Source organism: Nannospalax galili, unplaced genomic scaffold (assembly GCF_000622305.1).
Source record: "Nannospalax galili isolate Female #2095 unplaced genomic scaffold, S.galili_v1.0 scaffold169, whole genome shotgun sequence".
NCBI classification, from domain to species: Eukaryota; Metazoa; Chordata; class Mammalia; order Rodentia; family Spalacidae; genus Nannospalax; species Nannospalax galili.
In genome coordinates, this window is record NW_008360327.1 from 6,134,531 (window position 1) to 6,156,287 (window position 21,757).

The window sequence follows — 21,757 nt, forward strand, 5'->3', positions numbered from 1 at the left end:
GAACTAGGATTATAGAACGGTGGGAGGGATGGAAGGGTGAATGTGGCTTAGGGAGTCCCGGCGCAGAGAGCTGCGCTATAGACTTACCCCAAGAGGCCTGAGGATGGTAGTGCAGGCTAGGAGAGTTAGCTGGTGGTGCAGGCCCAGGGAAGCAGAGAGGGGTGAGGGCGGGGCCGGGACCAGAAGCGGAGCTCCTGGAGCCCAAGAAAGGGACTGAGTTGGTCTGGGTGAGAAGGATCAGGAAGCAGTATTGGTTCCCCAGGTGTCTGGGGCCCCAAGACTAGGAATGGCGCAGGGCCGGAACTAGGATTATAGAACGGTGGGAGGGATGGAAGGGTGAATGTGGCTTAGGGAGTCCGGGCGCGGAGAGCTGCGCTGTAGACTTACCCCAAGAGGCCTGAGGATAGTAGTCTTGAAGAATTATTTTTATTTATGTGCATTGTATGTATGCCATCTGCGGGGGGTGCCCGTGGAGGCCTGAAGAGGGTGTTAGAGATTCCCTAGAGCTGGAGTTACAGGGGGATGCAAGCCACCTGGTTTGAGTGCTGGGAATTGAACTTGGAGCCTCTGGAAGAGCAACAAGGCTCCTAACTGCCAGGCCATCTCTCCAGCCCCTTGTGATTTTTTTTTTTTTTTTTTTTTTTTTTTTTTTGAGATAGGATCTCCCTTTGTAGCCCTGGCTGTCCTTCAGCCTGTGATCCTCCTATCTCTAAAGTATCTTGTCATTCTTAATTCAGTGCTCATGCTGAGTCACATAATGAAACATTGCTGAACTTTTTTCTCTCTCTCCTCTCTTAATATAGGTGGAGAAAGAAGACAAAATACCAAGCTGTTTCTTGTCATCACCAATAACGTATGTGATTTAAAACTATATATTAGTCTAAAGGCAATTATAGACTGGTATCAACTATTCATCAAACTTTAGCACTTTTGATAATAACTTTTTTTTTAAAGAGTTCCTTTATATCGGAAGTCTTGTGATTATGTAAGAACCCTGTAAAGTAGTCAGCGTTTTACTAAGGGACTTGGGCTTGGAGTCTGAAAGGGAAGTGCATGGAATTTTGTCCCCAAAACATCTTTACCCATCTGTGCACTATTGTTTATTTATACAACAAAAGAGTCCCTGTAAATATGCCATTTTTAGTTGTAAGAGAGCCTGCCAGTATTACCCTCCATAGTGTCTGCTAAGGAGACTGCTTATAGTTAAATAATATATTTTACAAAATTTTGAAATCACAGTGTCTTAAAACTGCCTTGGTGTAATTCCTGTGGATTGAGTAGCAGTCCTTTTTCTTCCTGATGGCTGATTAATTTCTATGTAGTTTAGCTTAAAATAGAAATCTATATATAATCTAATAATTTTCGTAAATATGGTTTCTGTAGAAGCTGAAATCTGTCACCACCCTTCAAAATGCAATGGAATGCACCACGGACTGTGTCTCGGCTGGCATTCAGGACATTCTTGGAACCACAGAAAGCTGGTCTCTTTGACCACCACCAGAGTGTAGAAGGACCATTACTTTTGCACAGAGGTGAACATAGAGTGGTTTGGGCAGCACACCCTCAAAGGCAATGGCTACACTTACCTGCTGTTCAGTGCCTTGCCAAGGAAAAGAATCTATTAGATGGTCGGCCACTGCAACTGGGGGCACTTCGACAGGAACGGTGGGAGCAGGATGTTTTATCCAAGAGGGTTTTATCATCCAGTGCTACCTCCCAAACTCCTTCGGAAAAGGAAGAGCCGGATCCTTTACAAGATAAATCTATTAGTCTTTATCAACGGTTTAAGAAAACATTTAGACAATATGGAAAAGTTTTAATTCCTGTGCATCTAATAACTTCTGGTATTTGGTTTGGAACATTTTACTACGCATCTATAAAGTAAGTTTTTGCTTAGTTGACTGTCATTCCATGTTTTATGGCAGTGTTAGTCCTCTTGCTTATACTAATGAGAGCCTTAAATAGCTCTTTTAAAAATATTTTATTCTGTGTGCATATGTGTGTGGGACTGCATGTGGCGGTCAGAGGACAATTTACAGGACTTGGTTCTCTCTATCATGTGGGTCCTGAGGATTATCAAGTTTGTAGGCAAGTGCCTTTACCTGCTGAGCCATTGTGCCAGCTCCTATTTTTTTTTTAAGATTTATTTTCTTTTTAATCATGTGTATGTGTGTTTGTGAGGATAGTGCAGGTGAGTGCAGGTGCCTGTGGAGGCCAGAGGCATCAGATCCTCCTAAAGCTAGAGTTAGTATGAGATACTCAACATGGGTGCTGGGAACTGAACCTGAGTTCTCTGCAAGAGTGTTCTTAGCCACTGAGCCATTTCTCCAGCCCTAGTTTCAGGGCTTTTGTTTGTTTTGATGCATTAATGCCTTTGATAGAAGAAAATACTTTTTGTAGCTGTTCATATATTTATTGAGCCTATCTAACATTTGCTTGTTGGGTACAGTTGTTTTGCTCAGTTTTTTAGCTGTGCCATGTTACTCCAGCCAAATGGAGTAAGTAGTTAGTTCTTCCTGCTATGAATGTGGAAACAGCTCAGGCAAGGGAGAATAGAACAAATTCAGCTGGTAAGGAATGGAGCCCAGGCTGGAACTGAGCAGGTTTGTCTGGTCCTTGAGCCACTGCCTGGTCTCTGTGCTGACAGCATCTACATGTTCAGGAGAGTGGCCTGAATTCACCAAATTCTTGTTTTTTATTACATTTTTTTTATTTGTGTATGGATGGGTGAGTGGGTAGGTGTGTGCATGTGGAGGTCAGACGACAACTTGGAGGAGTTACTTTTCTCCTCCCACCATGTAGGTCCTGAGGATCGAACTTAGTCTTAGCAGTAAGCACCTTTATCCACTGAGCCACCACCAGTCTTAAGTCCCAAGTTTTAGAAATCAGCAGTACTGTGAGTTCTGTACTTACATGTTTCTATGGTGTTTATTGATATAAAAAGATGCTTGTTTTGCTATTGTATGGTGTTGGTGGAAAATTCACAGCATATCTTTCGCCAAAGCCTGACAAACATAAACTTACTACAGGCCTAGGCGCTGTTCTTACTCGCTCTGGGTAATGTGGTGAGGCTTTTTGTTGTATGCAGAAATGAATCTGATGGTTCTACCCTCCCTGTGTTGAATATAAAATTTCTAAATCCATCTTGTTTGTTACATCCAGTTCCTGCCTTTTAAAGTAATTGTATTCATCACCCTGTGGAGCGAGGAGTGCCAGCAGTTCTGCCTTGGTGGCCATGTGCCCTGTCGGAGGAGTGGCCTAAGCATGGGAAGCCACTTCAGCAACTTACCATTTTGTTAGCTCTCCTAGAATTAGGTTCTCCTTAACAAAGTCCACTGAGTTCTTTTTAGTGTTTGATTCTATCTAATGACTTGATATTAAGGCATTAGCAAAATGTAATGATTGTATACATGGAATTCACCCCATGGCAGAAAAGCAGATGACCTACTGAACAGAAAATATTATTTCCTGAGCTTTTAGGATCAAAACCAGGGTCCTCTTTCTTAATATTGTAGTTTAAAAGACAAGTAATAGAAAGCAGAGAAAGCTGATTTATTCAGTATGACCAACACTGGGGAGAGAAGCAAATAAAGAAGTCCAGTAACCCATCCCCTAAGTCTGCCTTTGTGGTACTACGTGAGGTATAGATTTAATAGATGACAAGAGGTATGCATAGCTAAACAGTCCTGGTCGTGCTGTGGTCTCATCCATCATTGACCCACCATTGTCTTGGCTCCTGTCTGTCCTGTAAGGTGAACACGCTTGTCCTCTGGCTGGCACCAGGGCCCTCGCCTTTTCCTTTTCTTAGCATATCCTAAGGAAATTCCAGTTCTATGGGGTCCACTATCTTGACAGTCTGATAGCTGAAAGTAAAGGCACAATGTCTCCCTTTAGAATTAATCTTCCCTGCCAGGACAGTTACAGTATCATTCCCAAGATTGTGTGAAGTTGGGGGGGTGGGGGTGTGGCAGTACTACTCTTTGGAAACATGAGATGTTGTGTGTTATATTTAATATTTCTAAAAGTTTTCAAAACTGCCCTTTTTTTTAATAGAATGTAAAACTGAAGCTGGCTGTGTTAAATTCCAGTTTTCCATCCACCTAACATTTTGTTCTAACTAGAAAAAGTTGTTTCTTTTTGGCTACTTATTATTAAAAGAAAGAGAGTATTGTTTGTGGAGGGATAGGCACTGGCTTCATGTTGTTTCTGACCAGTTTGTCTTAGTTACTCCCATGGCCAGCATTGCGGAGAGCAAAATGCCATTCTGTATTTAGCTCACTAAATGGTAAAGTTCTCAGGCTCTTGACCAGTGTTTTGTTTCAGGCAGAGCTAAATTATGCTACTAGGTTTATTTTACACTGAACATGCTAACTGCTGCTCTCTGGCAGAAGGTGGTAAAGGTCTTTTTTCTCTGACCACAACTGCTCTTATTCTATGTGGCTCACTCTGTCCAATTCCATGTGGCTCAGTAGCAACCATATTGTCCCTACCTTTAGATGCTTTGTGTCTAGGGCCTCATGTTCCTAAAGGTACAGATCCATTCTCAGCCAGAGCACTAGCAATGTTCACCATCCTTTCTCCAGAGAGTAAACATGCTTCTGATGTTGTATTTAGGCCTGTAGAACCATCCATAAAACTGACAGTGACACACATATTCCCATTAGATTGGAAAGAGGCAAAGTATGGATCTTCCTATTTGACTCAGGTCCTCATTAATAAAATAAATGTAACTATCTGGTTTTATTAAAGTTTTTCTTTATTCATTACTAGCTTTCATCTTCGTTATTGTTGTTAAATGTATAGATTTGATATGCTGGTAGTTGTAACTAGGAAATAATTAGTGAAATGATTTAATAATCCTCCTTGTGCTAGAAGATAAAACTAACTAGTTATGGTAGGATGTTACCATACATAATTACCTTAAAGAATATCCTTAAAAAGGCCAAGTCTCTAATACTGAGCCTTACCTTAATAGGATTCTATTGTGGTCTAAAAAGAAAATTGAATAATTAGGTAGATGATGCCAGATTGGACTCCTGGTTGATTTTGAAATTTACCTTTTTTCTTAAATTATTTTTTTATTTTATAAATATTAGCATTTTGCCTGTGTGTGTGTTTGTATATATACCATATGTATGCAGTGCCTGCAGAGGCCAGAAGAGGGTGCCAGATCCCCTGGAACTGGAGTTAGGGACAGTTGTTAGCCACCATGTGAGTGCTGAGAACTGAACCAAGGTCCTCTGCAAGAGCAGCCAGTGTTCATAACTGCTGAGCCAACTCTCTAGCCCTGAAATTTACCTTTGAAAAAAATTCTTGACACTGTTGGGTTTATTTTTGATGCTAGAAAATGTTATTAGTTCTTCTTGGATAATGATTAGCAATATCCATTAAGAGTACTCCCAGGTTGTTTAGTATTAGAGAAATCAGAAGGGCACCTTTTTTTCACAGTTAACCCAATTATTTTTAATATTAAAGATAAAAGTATACAACTATCCTGATAATGGCTGAACCCATTATCAGTTCTCTTTCTTAATGACAAGGGAGAGAAACAGTCATATTGGAGTAGTGTGAGGCCTCATCCTTAATTACTTTGGAGTGCCAGGGGTGGACAGAGGACAGGAGAAAGCATCAAAAGCAGACACAGCTTGTGCTATGTAGCTTCCTTTTAGAATCTCCTTAGGTGAAAACAGTCACACAGTCCCAAATCGAGCACTTGCTGTCCCAGACATCTCAAAAGTATCTATGTCAAGCAAGACACCCTGAAAAGGAGTATATTGAGACAGTTTTTAAATTACAGATTTTGCCAGGTGTGGTAGCTCACACCTTTAATCCTAGCACCTGGGAGGCAGAGGCAGGCAGATCTCTGTGAGTTCAAGGCCAGCCTGGTATACATAGCAAGTTCCAGGTCAGCTGGGGCTACAGGGAGACCCTGTCTCAAAAAAACCAAATAAATAAATAGTGAAATTACAGATTTTATGTTAATACATTTTTGTATTAACCATATACTGTTGTGTGTATTAAATTTCCTGACCCTGATAATTGTAAGTTTGTGTAGATGAATGTCCTTGTTCTGATACAGGTATACAAAGTCACAATCAAGGAAGTGCAGAACAAAGGGGTATAACAAAATGTTTTTAATGAGAAAACTAAAAATTCAGAAGTCAGGTCTTTTACAGACTTGGGGACTTTCTCTGCCTTTTTGCCCTCCAAGAATCTGTTGGAATTTGTGGCAATTGTTCTTTGCCTGCCTTTTAATCTGTTAATAAATAAAGGCATAGTTTTAGAATAGTTGGTTTTGTCAAACCGACAGAAGCAGTGTTGAAATAGCCCTTGCTAAACTTGACACGCCTAAAGTATGATTTGGAGCATGCTAAGGAAAATGGTATTTGGATGAGGAAATGGGGATGTGGCAAAGGATTCGGATCCTGTTCGCCTGCTTTATTTACTTAAAGCCATTACTTTTGCTCTAATAAATGCTTCTACTTTTTTAAATATGCTAATTAGGATGATGTCCTTGTGCAGACGTGAGATGAAGGTGATGGTACTATTTGATGTATAGTGCTCTTTAAGAGGTGTTACAATGAAATCAAGTGATTGATAGTATAGAATAAACTGCTAAACTAATTTTATTTTATATTTTGTTGATTTGGTTTAGTTGTGTTTTTTTTTAAGATGTAGCCCAGACTAGCCTTCAACTCTTGATCCCGCTACCTTCACCTCCTGTGCAAACAATATTTAATTAATACACATAATAAATTTGTGATTTGTGTGTCCTCAGATAATCTCTTGAAAATACTGTTTTTAAAAGCTTGTTCATACATAACTTATGTCATGCTTATTTCACAGAGGTGTGAACGTCATCCCTTTCTTAGAGCTCATCGGGTTACCCGACAGTATAGTAGATGTCCTGAAAAATTCCCAGAGTGGAAATGCCCTGACAGCATACGCCATGTTTAAGGTGGGTTCCTCATGCAACTGACAACCTGTAAATTCTTCGTTAGCTCCGAATCTTTTTTTTTTTTAACTGAAATAACACTATTTCCAGACAGGCTGTGACTAGGGAGACCCTGTCAAAAAACAATCGACCAAAAAAACAACAAAACACTTTCATCTTTTGTATTTCTAATGAATAAAGTACAAGAATAAAATGATGACTTTAGGAAGAAGTACCTTCAAAACGGGTAAACCAACATCTGCCAGGATCAGACAGACCCTCACACCCCTGACTTGTTAATGAAATTTAGCATTTATTTTACTACTTTTAATAGCTCATCTTTCCTTAGCAAGTGAAATTACAAAGGCTTAATTCAGGTTGTTTAGTGTGAAAACTTCAGGCTTAGTTGTTGGATGTTCTCATTTTTGACTGGTACATGACTGTTCTCCAGGTACAGAAAACATTGCCTTTATGCGAAGTTTCTATACCTGTGAGTTTTTATGTTAGAAGACTCATTGTAAATTGTAGAATTTAGCCATATTAATATCATTTTTCAGTTGAAAATATGAGGTTCTATAATACCTCTATCCAAAACACAAAAATTGAGAAAGTCAGTGATAATGATCTAGGAGTAGAGCAAAAATGAATGCCGCAAAGAACTACTTGACTCTTGCTCAGCCTCCCAGTATTTCAAGTCTGGCTTCAGCTTGACTCCAGAAATACAGTACATAGCAGATATTTTAGGGCACAAAAAACAGGTGCATCTTTGTTACTGTTAGTTGTACCACGCCCTCTTTCTGGTATTTGGGCAAACCTGCCACCAGTTAAGGGTATCAGTGTTTCTGGCTGTGATAATTCTGAAATCTTCAGCGATATGGTCTAAAGACATACATTCTAAAATGACTGCAGAAAAAGTATCCCTTGTTAGGAAGGCAAACCATATAGGATGTTACCTCATTCTTAGACAATAAAGAAATCTGTGCTAGGAACTGAACTCTTGTCTTTTTGGTTGTCAGCCTGAGCCTTTAACAGCCCTGCCAGCTACGCCAGCCATATGTCTTGTTTAAGAGTGCAACTCTTAATGGTTGACCAAGCTGCAGTAGATGAACGCACACCGAAAGGCATCTGGGACACAAACCTGACTCTATAGGCAAATATATATAATTTTTGTATATGTGTATAAAAATTAGAGTACAGAAATTTGGTGGGGACTTAGTAAGGGGAATGCAGATATGGGAGGGAATCCAAATATGGTCAAAATACATTGTATGAAATTTGCAAAAATTCAATTCAAATTAATTTTTAAAATAACTTATGCTGATTATTACCAAGAATTTAAATTTCAGCATAATTTTGCTTATAGCCAGTTGGTGATTTGCCTGTTTTCTCTTAAGATAGCAACACCTGCCCGCTACACTGTGACCTTGGGAGGAACGTCCTTTACTGTGAAGTATTTGCGCAGTCGTGGCTACATGTCAACCCCACCACCTGTCAAGGAATATTTGCAGGACAGAATGGAAGAAACCAAGGAGCTCATCACAGAAAAAATGGAAGAGACAAAGGATAGACTCACTGAAAAACTGCAGGAAACCAAAGAAAAAGTTTCTTTTAAGAAAAAAATGGAATAAGGGTGCCTTATATAACAAGTTACGGGGAAGTCCTACACTTTAACCCTCTGTAGACCTTGGGCAAAAACATGTTTTTGATTACTTTTTGGTTACTTGCCTAAATATACCAGTTCTCTGAGGGTTAAAGAACAAAGATTACCTTTTTAAAGTTAAATCAGTAGGGAAAAAAAAATCAGTGTTTTTTAAAGGGAAGAAATGAACTCACATTAGAATTTCATATTGTTTGCAGCAGCAATAAGCAGTAATAAATGTCCTAGAAGTCAGAGTTCTTTTTCCAGGGCCTCAGAGTCAAATTTGCTTTGTCTTCTGTGCCACCGGTAGCATGCAAGTCCACTCCTAGAGTAAAAGTCATCGAGTACCCAGTTCTGTGGGGATGAGCTTGGACCATCCAAACTGGCTATGGATAAGAGATTATTTAGACAGGTACCTGCCAGTTAAAATATAGACCTTATTTCAATAAAGTTGTATATAAAATCAATCTTATATATGTAAATAAGATGTATTGGCTATGTAAATGAAAATTAACCCTTTAAAATTATTTTTACCTAAAGCTTGTGAAAAATCACATTCTTAAAGCAATTCTGTGACCATTAGTACTTTTTCAAACTAGACTGTGCATGGTGGTCACATTGACTATCAGATTTACTTGTGATTCATCTTTTGGAGAAAAAGTGGAAGTTTTATAAAATTTGTTACTGTAATCACATATATCAGCAGCTCAAAGCTCACTGTTGTCAAGCAGATGAGGCTTTGGAGGACCACTGCTGATTATTGTGGTGGGAGCAAAAGCCTGTTCGACTGAGTATGTAAGAGAATGGAGGAATCATGGGTGGTTCTTTCAGAGAAGAGGTAGTGCACTCATGCCGGCTCCAGGTGCCATGAGGTCCACTGGTTTTGCAAATCCCTTCTACTGCTTCAACCCCTGTGGGGTTCTGGCCTTTACATGTCTAGTCAAAACAAAAGAGGCCTGTCTGACATGGGTGCCATTAACACTGTGGGGGCTGCTAGTTTTCTCATATTGGAGGGAGAAATTGTTGCTTGAATATTCTACCTGACTTACAGCAAAATTGTCACTGGAATGAATCAATAGTTGTCAGGCAAATTTCTGTGATTGTGGAGTGTGTCTGTGTGTTTCCTTTTGCACTAACAGCTTTTCTTTCAGGTTTAACCCTTGAGTTAACATTGAAAGAAGAAATGGCCTCTTTAGAAGTCATTGGTTTTGACTTGCTGATACATCAGGAGAGTGGCAGAGACCTTATCACACAGCTGTCCTGCTCATTCCCTGCTTTGTGGCAGGATTATGTCAAATGCTTAATTTGGCCAAATTCGGAGAATAAAGAGTGGGAATAAGTTTACATTTGAGATGCCCTGTTATTATATTGAAACACGTTTGAAGAGAATATGCTGTGATTGGAATCTTCTTTCTGTGGTGGGAGACTCTTGGTGGGGAGTTTGTCCTGTGTCCTTGCTCTTTGTTCCGGCAGCATGAGTAACCTGATGCCACCTGACTACCCTACCACACATCGACAGCACACTTCAGATATAAAGAGGGTCACACATTTTAGCATGCTTGTTAAATGCTCGGATACTGACTGCTCATATAGTAACTTTTTTTTTCCCTTTTTAAACTACCAATATTGCCTGTGTTAAAATGTGGTATTTTATGGAATTCTTTCTCCTAAAACCTTGTACCTTTCACACTGCATAGGGCATATTGTCTAGTGGAGGTAATTTGTGGATTCTTAAGAAGTTGGTGATTTTCCTGAGTAGATAGCTTTTCCTCAGTCCGAGTATTATCGCCATCTTGTTTCATATTTGAGTTATATTTATCCAGTTATAGCAGATGAGGTGCTGTTTGTATGTGCTTTAAAACCCAGCAGAAAATTCTCTGAACATTTGAAACATTATATTGTTATTTGGTATATAGAATGACATAAAAATGCTGTTGTCAGCATATTCCCAGCATATTGTCCTTAAGGCAAGCAACAAACAGCTTAAAGGGAAGGGACTGTATCATACGTTGTTTGGAATTAATCATGGCAACCAACCAACTACAGTAATGTATCAGCTTAAAGAAATGAACAAAATGTGTACTGTGTAATTTTTTGTATATGATGAACCGCATTTTACTCACTGAAGATCTTAGTTTTCTCTGAGCTTTGCAAGGGAAGCTGAGTAGCTCCCTGTCTGAAGTGCATGTCCATACTTTCAGAAGATGTGCTGATGTCATGAATGGAGCCTAGTTACAATGTAACCTAGTTACAATGGACAGAAAGCATTTGCCTCGCAGATTAATACCTGGAATGAAAACGCATGAGTTAGGATACTTGGTTTATTGTAGAATAAGAGCAAAACCAGCCTCCTCAGGTATTACATCATTATAGAGCATCATTATAGAGCATTTCATCTAACAGCCTTCTGCTGTTTGCTGTTTAGATTTCATCAACAGAAAAGGAAAGACTTTTGAGATCACTCTCCTCCCAGTTTTAGAAATAATAAAACTAAGCCTTCAAATTTTCCTCCTGAGGTTTCTCACTGTGGCAGAATCTACCTCATCCCTCATTTATAGATGAAAGAGCCAAGCACTTTCTGCTCATTTTAAAATGAAGCTACTGGCTTTGTTTCTGTGCCCTTAAGAGTAATTTCTTGGAATTTAAGCATCTTTACAGTTTGGGTGGAAGAGGGTTTGAAGAAAAGGATGCTGTATATTAGACACATTGAACTTTTAGTATTCTTTGAACTGGATTCAAGGCATCACAGGGATTTCATAACTGTTGCAGGTGTAAGCCATGCCACTGGAGGTGACAGTAGCAGTGGGGTGAGCAGAGCAAACGAGTCAGGAAAAACAAATCGCTCTAGGTTTTTTTGAAATAGTGATCATTTTCAGGCTATTGTGATACAAACATATTTCCAAACTATTAAAGTACTCATGAAAAGGGATTGTCATGGAATTATAGGAATAATTTTTCTGATAGTGGCAGTTCATTTTCTTAAATATGTTTCAGAGTTTCAAAAGTCTCCATAAGGCCTAAAATAAGGTAAAATTATATGTTCTAAAGTTCTTTCTGACCCATTCAAGTTCCCTTCTTGCATATGATTTATAGTTGGCCTTAAGAGCTCACTTTTTAGTTGACTTTAGCAGAGACATGGTATTAGAATCATCTAGTCTTTGGCCTAGTTTTTTTTCCTTGGTACATAAGCATATAGAGAGATACATGGATCTCTGATTTAGAAATTTGCAGAGGTAGGAGTGAGTGAGTGCGCGTGGGGAGGTGTTACTTGTTTATTCTTGAAATAGTAACTGCTTGCCCTCCACTGGTCCATGTGCATGTTATTTTCCAAGTTAATATTAAGTGGAATTGCAGAAAGAAAAAAGTCATACCTGAAGTGACAGCAAGGTAGAGATGACAAGGATGGTCTAATGACCACTCTCCCAGAATTATTCTTCAGCCATGAACTTTGGCCGTGACCTTCTTCACAGAACTTTTTCTATACTCTGAGCTTCTCTCTCGGAGCTGAGAAATTCTGAGTTAGATCCACTGAATTTATTTTCCCACTATGAGGTCTTTTTTCTTTTGTGACTTCTATATCCCTTGTTCATTCTAACTAGTCAAAACAAGTTTGTGACTGTCTTGTGTCTCTAGGATTGGGTTTTGAAAACGAAGCTGTACTCATCTCTGTAGAGCACTGAGAGTCACCAACAGTAGCCACAGACCCTAATTACCTTGTGGTTTTCTTTGGCCATTTTGATAGGAATGATCCTCTTAGGAGAATGCATCCTGATTTTATAACCCTTCAAGGCAGAATGAAACACTGTTGTTTATTCTGAGAATTTGCTTGAATGGTCTCCATGGCAACTGCAGAGGCAGTTGTGTCAGACTCAGAATGTGGCTTCTCCTTACAGAGCATTGCTATGGGGAAGTCCACCAGGCTGTGTTTCCTGTGGGAAAAACGGAGTCCCTAAAGAGCATAACCATGGGACAGTTAAACATCTCACTTGCGGCTGAAATAGCTCCTCACCGTTCCTGAAAGTGTCAGATGGAACTTTCTCCTTTTCTGTATCTCTCTTTATCAGCCTTGTTTTGTTTTGAATTTCGACCAGTATGAAGACCAACTGTCACTGAAGTGAGGAAAGTGCAGAGTATACCTGATGCAAGTCTGCTCTGTGTGTGTGTGTGTGTGTGTGTGTGTGTGTGTGTGTGTGGAAGCCAGAGAAGGCATCAGATTCCCTGGAGCCAGAGTTACGATTGTGGGTACTGGAATCTGAACCCAGGGTCCTGCAGAAGAGCAACAAGAGCCCTTAGCCTTGAACTAACACTCCAGCCTTGATTCTTTTTTCTTCATTCACGCGCACTCAGGTCTGTGTTCAGGAGAACAGCCCTTTCCTCAGAGGATGGCAGAGGCGTCTAGCTGCAGTTGCCTGGAATAATAAGATGACATTTGTCCTTGATTTTAGTCCATAAACGTGGAAAAGCCCCCTTTTATCATATTCTGACAATTCCACAAAGCATATGGCATGAAACAATGGCAATTCTGTATGACCCTTTTCCAATTAAATGTTGGACTCTTTAAATCCTGTATTAGATCTTGAGAAAGAACAACACATTTCTTTATGCACATGTTTCAGCTGTTACCTTGCTTGTACCTCTGAGTACTGGATTTGAGATTTTGACAGAAATGTGTCTTTACTCATTAGTGTTTAGTTTGAATCCATAGTTCCTTAGGACACTTAAATGGTGACCAAGTTGTCATAGTTGCTTTGCTTCTCTTAAGAATAGCGGCTGTTCTCTTTCCTGTAAAGGGTGCTTGGTAGTCAGCCACAGCAGGATAGAGTTACAGGGCTGTGTTGCCCTGGACCTCAGTCAACATGCACATTCTGTCTCCTTGATAAGGCAGAGGCAGGTTGTGGAGGGCACATAACCTGTACCCTGAACTTTTAGCCAGGAACAGGTCTGTATTCCCCCAAAAGTGAAAAATATGATCAAACAAGTATGTCCAAAAAACCTAATGCAAGGTCTGTTGAGCAAGCTAGACCATTTGTTATCAACATTGGCTTTTTGAAGCCTTTTAGATTGTTAGTTTTTATTTATGTTTTTACCCTGATCATAACTCAAATTCCTGGCTTAGAGAACTGTAGTTTGATACTGAGTGGGCCAAGTTAGGACATCAAGGCCATATTTTAGTTGAAGAAACACAGAGACCTGGGTTTGAAGTTGAGCTAAATTTCTCACGTGGCCTTCTTCCCCTCCTGGAGGTACTCAGGTGTGCCACGCTATGCTCTTGGACTTAAGGGGAAATAGAAACTCAAGCCCATTCATTAAATTCATCAATAATCCATGCTCTCCTTCCTCCTCTGCTGCCTTTCATCATCTGGCTTTTAACTATAACGTAATTCCTTTAGATTCTGGAATCGCTCTTCATCTTTAGAGTGATCTAAAAGGGAGACAGTCACTGTTGTGTAACCTTATTTTACTTTCATTTTCTCCTTAGCCCATTTCTCCTTAGCCCATGGGACAGAGGCAGTTGAAAGGGCCAGACTAGTGCTGTCCTCTGTCACCTCTTAGATGACTTGGCTTTAGCAGAGCAGTTAGGTAGTAGTTCACACAACCAAATCCATACCTGATGTTCTGGCTTCTCTTCTAGTCAGTAACACTTTGCCTTCTCTTAAATCTACACTTGAGAGCAAATAAGGAAAACGTCAATTAAACCTAGTTTTATTTCACGTATCAGGGAACACTTGGCTTCAGGAAATTCTCCCATTGTCCCCTCAGTTCAAAATGAGTTCACCTCTTCCCTCTTGCCCATGTCTAGTGCCAGACAACGCTGTCTGAACCTTTGTGGGTGCCATACCTAAAGCTAGCTCAGACTGTCATTTTCCATTGCTGCTACTTGATAGAAAAACTAGCCATCAGAAGCTGGTATTTATGGAAAATTTGACACATTGAAATTCAGATTATCCCTGAGAATCAGGTTCCCTGAATGCAAGGAACAGCATCCACGGGCATGCAAACTGAGGACACGGCGTGTTTTCTCTGCTTCTGTCTTTAATGTGTGGCTTATGTGCCCACACCTTCAGGTTGGACAGCAAGAGTGACGGCACCTCACTGAGCTAGTGGCTGCCACCTCATGTTGATACTGAGCATGTGGTAGGTTTTGATCTTTGCCCTATGTAGTTCCTTGCCTTTAGCTGTGCTTGGCTGAAACTTCAAGTGTGCTTATCTGGCCCTGCTTTATAGATGGAGTTTGTAACCACCAGCAGCTTGGGCCGTTATCTGAGCTGAAACTCCTGAACCACCATCAGTCTGCTGGACCCATGGTCTGGGCTTTCCTGGAGGAAATGTTCAGGAAACTAAGTTATCTTGGAATCCCAGGCCAAAGACACGGTATGGCAAATGATGTCCCAGCTTATCCTTGAGATCAAGGTCACCTGAAATTCTCGGCACATGGGGGCCAAGTTGGGCTAGTGGCCCCTGGAGGAGTCAGGGTGCAGTTGTGCTTGGACTTCAGAGCATGCTTGATGTTTGCTCATGTGATTGTAGTTTTTGTGCTTACAAATGGCTGGTAACAATAGAGATAATGCTTAATGAAACACTTGTTGAGCTATCAAAATACCTGAAAGCAAATCCTGAATCCATCACTCTCGAGTCCAGCCTTGCAGACAAAAGAAAAATGAAGAACCCTATAGAGGGATGCTTTTGGAAGCTCTTGTCAAGAAATTCCAATGGACTCTCATGAATATTTGAAAATTGCCCTGTTCTGACTTTGATCTGGTTCCCTGTCTAGAACTTGTAATGCTAATTACTCTTGTCTTTACTTCTTCACACACACACACACACACACACACACACACACACACACACACACACACACACAAATAATAAAAGTCTCACCCTGCGTCCCTGTTCAGCATGGAAGAAGCCAGAGCGGTCTGTGTCCCGATTCCTATCCACAACTTAGTAACCTCTTCAGTGGATGGTGTGACAAGAATAGGAGGTAGGAATTGGCTCAGCAGTTAGGGTAAAAAGACCCTAAAGAAAAGTAGCCAGTTTCTTGGCTAAAAGTCACAATGTCCTTGGGCCTCTCTGTTCCAAAGACCAAAAATGTCTAAAGTATTTGGGAAGTTTTATCTAATCCTTAAAAGATTTTAGGGTTACCTCTTCAGAGGGGGGAATGTTAGAGTAGCAAAAAGCCCCATTTAAAAAAAAAAAGTATATGAAGTTATCAGAAAAAAGTAATGGGGAGATATGGGAGGAGTTGGAGGGGAGGGAGTGGGCATGGATTTGATCAAAACACCTTATATACATGTATGAAATTCTCAATAAGTTATTTTAAAAAACTTGTTGACAGGTTAAATAATATGAGCCACTGTAGATAAGTGGAGGTTTTTAAAGCCTTTGGAAGTGTATAGCTTTAGCCATTACTGTCATATTCACATTATGAAACTAGCTTTTACACTTCAAATTTTTTGGAGGTAAGAGCAAAGCAAGTGGGGCAGAAGTTGAAATCTTGACAGAAATACATATTTAGAACTGAATTTACAAATGCAATGGCTTTACTTTAGGGCTGCTGTTTCAAAATAAGTGTTTTAATTAGAATCCACATAAGCCAAAAAGATGAAACAGTATAATGTGGGAAATAACAATTGTGATGTCCTAAGTAACAGGTTCCTTACAAGCTGTTAGTGCAAGTGTTAACACACAGGGCAGAAAGGGTATTTTACTGAAGGCCTAGTGTGAGTGTCTGTCTCAGAGGTCTTTGTTTTTCTGCTTCAGGCCTTTCAAGAAATCTTCAAAACTTTCTCAGTCCTCAGCAAAAGATAAACCCACAAGACAGTCTCCACTGTGCCACTGGAGCCACAGCCTCCTGCCCTTCAAGGGCTTGGCCTTCCTGGTCTCTCACAACCTGCTTAGCAGTGCCTCTCTGTATTGTCCCTGTTTCCCCTGAAATGACTGAGAACCTAGATTGAACTTTTTCTTTGAGGGCAACTCAAACTCAGCCAGTACCCAGGTGAAAAGCTACAGACTGGTGGCAGAGGGGAGGGTTTGCCTGACATGGCGACCTTGTCTGTTCACACTACTGCTAGGGCTGGGGAGGTCAGGAAAGGCTCTGCTTCTAATGAGCTGGAAGAACTAAGTAGAAGAAATCCTTTCACTGCTTTGGTCCTTGTCACCGTTTTCTAATTTCCCTTACCAAAAGAATCAGCTCTGAATCTAAAAGGGGTATTGTGACTAGAATGTTGGGGCCCACACAATTATTCTAGTAATAACCTTGAAATCTTATTTCCATTTGTTTATTACAAACTTACAGAATGGAAGAATTATTCTTCTAACATGCTGAATTCACTTCTTATTGTTTGGTAGGTTGTTATGGGGTTTGTGTACACATGTCATCTGGAATCCATGTACTTAGAACACATAGTATTCTCATCTCTCAGTTTAGGACATACAGAATCTGAAGGCTTCCACATCAAGGAATTTAAAACACATTGTCCCAGATCTGCTTAACGTGCTATATGATCACATCCAAGTCCCCATGGAGTCAGCTTTTCTCAGGAACCATTTCTGAATGTCCTATAGAGAACTCAGAATTGAGAAGAGAGTCCTATTGTGATCTAAGTTGTTTATAACACACTAGAAAATTCTTTTGAAAAGACACAGGCTAGTGGGGGTGGGGTGGGGGTGGACAGAGGTGTTCACTGCCAAGCCTGACAACCTGAGTTCAATTCCTGGGGCCAACGTGGTGGAAGGGGAGAACCAACTCTCACAGATTTTCTGCTGACCACAGCCAGCAGTGACATGTTCATGCACACTCAGATAATTTTCTTTACATCAGTGACTAGGGAATGTTGAGCAGTATCTTCTGTGCCTCGTAGGAGAGCTCTTACTTAAACTACTATAAGGCCCTGGGTTCCAACCCCCACACCACAAAAAATAGTGTTTTGGGGACAAGTCAAAAGCACATCAGTTTTTCTTTTGTGTGTGTTGTATCTGAAATATGAACAAGCAAGCAAACAAAACCCAGGGAACAAATGTTTTTCACTGATTGTTTTTAATGATTTTGTGCTATGATTTGACCATGACATTAAGAACAAGCAGAAGACCTGATTTCATAGCTAACAGCACTTGTGCAACATCTTTCATCAAAAGTATTGCGATTACAGACCTGAGGTCTAAACTACATCACTGCCTGGGCAAAGGATGTAGGTTATGACAACTGAATCTTTCTCTGTATGTAACCAGGAATCATGTTGAACAGTAAGCACAAATGGTTGTTTAAAAACAGAAAAGGACTTTAATGACTTCTGATTATCATAGCTCACAAAGATTGGAAATTCAAATACAGTTGTATTTTTTAGATCGCTTTATAATAAAAGTTAAATGAACTGAATACTGTGGATAGTGTTGTATATATTTTCAAACAACTTTAAACTAGACAAGGATATAAATTTAAAATGTGGTTTTTGAAAGGCAAGAAATAAAAACTGCAATATGCCAACAAGCACATTAAACAGAACCAGAATCATTGAGAGGAAGATCAGCTGGAGCTGGGTCTGCAGAAAGGAGTCAGTGGTTGGTCATAGAACATTCTAATGCTCACTAGATCTCCCATTTTCAGCCTCAGGTCTTGATGGGGCTTCCTGAGGGTGTGCCCTGCAGTAGACGGTGACATTGACTGGAACTAAGGTTCTCATTGTCACCTTTGCACAGCTCTTTCAGGGGTGCTGAAGGAAGGGCTTGAATCAGCATTGAGAGTTGCATTTTAGAGGCATTTTTGGGTTAAGGATAATTAGTAGTAGCCTGGGTTGTTTCTCTTGGGTTTGGTTTTATGCAAGATTGAGAATAATTCTATTCTGACTTTTCAAAATCATAAAACATGCCACAGAATAAAGAACAGGACTCTAATTCATTAGAAGAGCATCTGGTGATATAAACTGGACTAGATCAGATGGACAGCATTCCATGAATTGCCTTTGTGACTAGCACTCGGTATTCACAGTGATTTTAATGATACCATGTTAAAGGCTTTCTTATAAAAAAATTACAAAACTTGAAGAAAACTGGAAGTCACAACTGGATACTCAAGACCAAACTGGAAGAAAGGTGTGACTTGACATGAAGCTTAACGTGTAATCTAACTGGTGGTAAAACCTAATTGGCCTGGGGAGTGAGGACTACTACAGGACACAGTCAGATAGATTTAAGATTTTGCACCTGGCTGATGGACTGTTCTCTAATGACAACTCTTAGCAAAACATTTTCTACCCTAACCAACATCCCCCATTGATCTGTTTTCTGAGGCACTCAATCCCTACAAATTCCAATCAGTTCACTGGCTCCAGAGCTTCCATTTATTTATAGGACAAGGCACAGAGACATGGACACATATAGTCACAAGTGCCCCAAGGCTGGACAGCCATCTGCTGCAGTTACTTACTCTTCTAACACCATATTTGCTGTCTTCAGGGTTCGCACTTCTAGTCGAGGCCTGACACCATTATACTACAATATAAGGTCTGCTCATAGAGCAAGTTGAAAACTCAACATTTTTTTCTGACTAAAATATAACCAGTACTAGTCTATTTCTAAAGGGATTAAAATATGCATCTAGTGGCAGCCAAAAAGCTGTGGAATTTGTGTTTTTAAAGGTGCGACTCAGTTCCTATGAATACGCTGGTCATAAACTGCTGCTTGTTTATTCAGATTTCATTGTGTTATAATATTGATATTTAATAGGAAAATAAACTACATAGACTTTATCTGTATGTATCCATTTCAAATTTCCTTACAAAAGATGAAGCACATAGGCATTCACAAGTTCTATGCCATTTCTGTTAAAACTGGTTATCTATACATTATATTACAGTATTCATTTCTTGTTCTACCCATTGGGTAGAGTATGTGCATAATATGTTCAACTTATATACATCACCTTACAAATAAAAACAACATAAACAATTGAAGAAGCACCATTTTAAGTGAGGCACAACAAAGGTGAGCATTGCACGCAGGGGCTGGGTTTCTACATCTGAAATCTGAATTCGGGGCACCTCAGATGCTTAGAGATGGACTTGCAGAGCTAGGGGTCGAGAGGGTGTCTGCACCTGCAACACTCATCCTCTGTCTAGTTCTAACCTCCTTGTTTTACACGATCTCTAAGCATACCTAGAGGCAAAGGGGTTAAGAATATGCCACCTTCTCAGCAAGAGCACTGCTCTGACAGAGCCCCATGTGGCACCTGGCTGCAAAGCCAACTATTAAATGGCATCTTTATTCCTAAAACCTGTGGACTATGAAAGTCTGAGAGCACTGTCATGGTTTATCCACATTTCTGAGGGCTATGAACAGCTCTGACAGTCACGCAGGGAGTTCAGTATGATCTAGGTAAGCCGGGAGGCTGCTGAGAATTCATTTGTGATTTAGGGTGCAAGCAAGTCTCCTAATGGGTGACTGGTGTGAGAGAAAAGCAAGAAGGTAACAGCAAGTACGGCAGTTTTTGTTCTCCCCTAACTGCTGGGATTTTTAAGAAAAATGATCTACAAACAGAGTTGGTGTTGCCATTCTAAGTAGCAACTCGGGAAGCCCTACCACAGCATGCGCACCGTGTGCCAGTGGCCAGGTGGTGAGTCCAGAAGTGGCCAGGCTCTACAGCAAGTACATGAGCTGGACATGGCAAAGGCTGAGGTTGGCCACATGGGCTTCCTCAACTGTATAACCTGGGAATCTTGGGAGGACTTCAGCCCAGGGGTCTTTCTGAAAAAAAAAAAAAAAAAAAAAAAAACCAAAAGGAAGCTAATTAAACACATTCAGAAGGAGAATCTAAGTTCTGAGAGGAAGGCAGATATGAATTGATTCTTCCAGATCAGAGCAACTTTCTGAAAGTGCCTCCTTTTGGTCCCTTACTCTTAGGAAGATAAAATGAAATGGAGTTACCTAGAAGTTCAAAAAACAAATACTTGTTTGTATCCAATTCCCATGTTTGTGTCAAGAGGCTTCCCAGTTTGGCTCCTCATCCTTACCTCGTAAGGTTGAGTTAAAATTACTAAGTAAAAGTGTGATTCTCAGCTTTACTCATTCTGCACTACCTTGTGAGCTCTTGTGGGTTGGGTATGCATCTGCTGGAGAAGGCACAGGGATGCTTTACCAGTAAACATTTAATAAACAGTTGGCTTCAGGATCTCTTGATTTAGATATTGCTTCAGTGTTTAGAGAAGGCTAGTTTCTGAAAAAAAGGAAATGCAAGCCAGAAGGCCAAGTCCCTGTAGATGGAGTTGCATGTCTTAGGTTTCATAGTCCTAGAAATCTCCAGGACAAATGACAAAAGTCAGAGTGGATTCCCAGGACTGCTACTTCCAACAATGCAAGCCTTTGCTTCATTGCCCTGTGGGAATAATCTGCCATTATAAACCATCCTCAGGTGCCTAAATAACTGCTCGCTTAACTGAACCCTCATGAGTTCTAAACACCAGGCTGCTTGAAAGACAACATGCACCATTGTCTTCACAGATGATAACACCTTAGAGTCAGGAGACAGGCCAGCAGAAACTGTCAGCTAGAAGCAAGGAGGAGCTATTAATCTCAATCTCCCTGTAGGAGAAATGGACTAATGCATTTTATGACCTTGGCTTTTGAACTAATTCCTTTAAAAGGCCCAGCCTCAAAGACTTCAAAGTCACAGTTTGCTACACACACACACACACACACACACACACACACACTCGTATGTATGTATATATACATATATACATACGTGTGTGCGTCTTTAAATCACTAACAAAAAGCAATCTCTCGGGTAGTTGAAGGGGAAACTTTTTAAGTAATTAAGGTTACTTCAATTAAATAATTGTTTTGCCAATACTGTTGTCACCACAGAGTGTTCCAGGTTCTTGCAAAACTACTAAGGAATTTACAAGCCTCTGGCCTTAGCTCATTATCAGAGCAGGTAGAAAAATAAGGGTTGAGAAGCCATTTTGAGCTGAAACTAAAGAGTGGGGTCACCTGCTTTGCCAAAACTACAGTTGAGATTTGGAATGATAAAACCCTAACCTGACCATCCTCTGACAGTCATCCACAATGAGTTCCCCACCAGTCAGGATAAATACCATCTCTCCTCTCTCACTATACTCACAAGGCCTCTCAAGCACAGGCTGAAAGCATAGGTCACCTAGGGGCCAGCAACCTTTCAGGAGGCCTCGGGG

At 40.3% G+C, this 21,757-nt stretch overlaps 1 protein-coding gene across 3 annotated transcripts in view; it reads left to right on the forward strand.

Moving 5' to 3' along the window:
* The window catches only part of Fam210a (family with sequence similarity 210 member A), a 44,583-nt gene extending 34,457 nt beyond the window's left edge, over nucleotides 1-10,126 (forward strand). For all 3 annotated transcript variants that reach the window (XM_008825924.3, XM_017796326.2, XM_029560093.1), the window contains exons 2-5: nucleotides 804-853; nucleotides 1,384-1,881; nucleotides 6,847-6,958; nucleotides 8,329-10,126. In XM_008825924.3, coding sequence (XP_008824146.1) covers nucleotides 1,412-1,881; nucleotides 6,847-6,958; nucleotides 8,329-8,562 — 816 coding nt within the window. In that variant the 5' untranslated portion in view covers nucleotides 804-853; nucleotides 1,384-1,411 and the 3' untranslated portion in view covers nucleotides 8,563-10,126. The remainder of the gene's footprint in view (nucleotides 1-803; nucleotides 854-1,383; nucleotides 1,882-6,846; nucleotides 6,959-8,328) is intronic.
* Nucleotides 10,127-21,757: the final 11,631 nt, after the last annotated feature.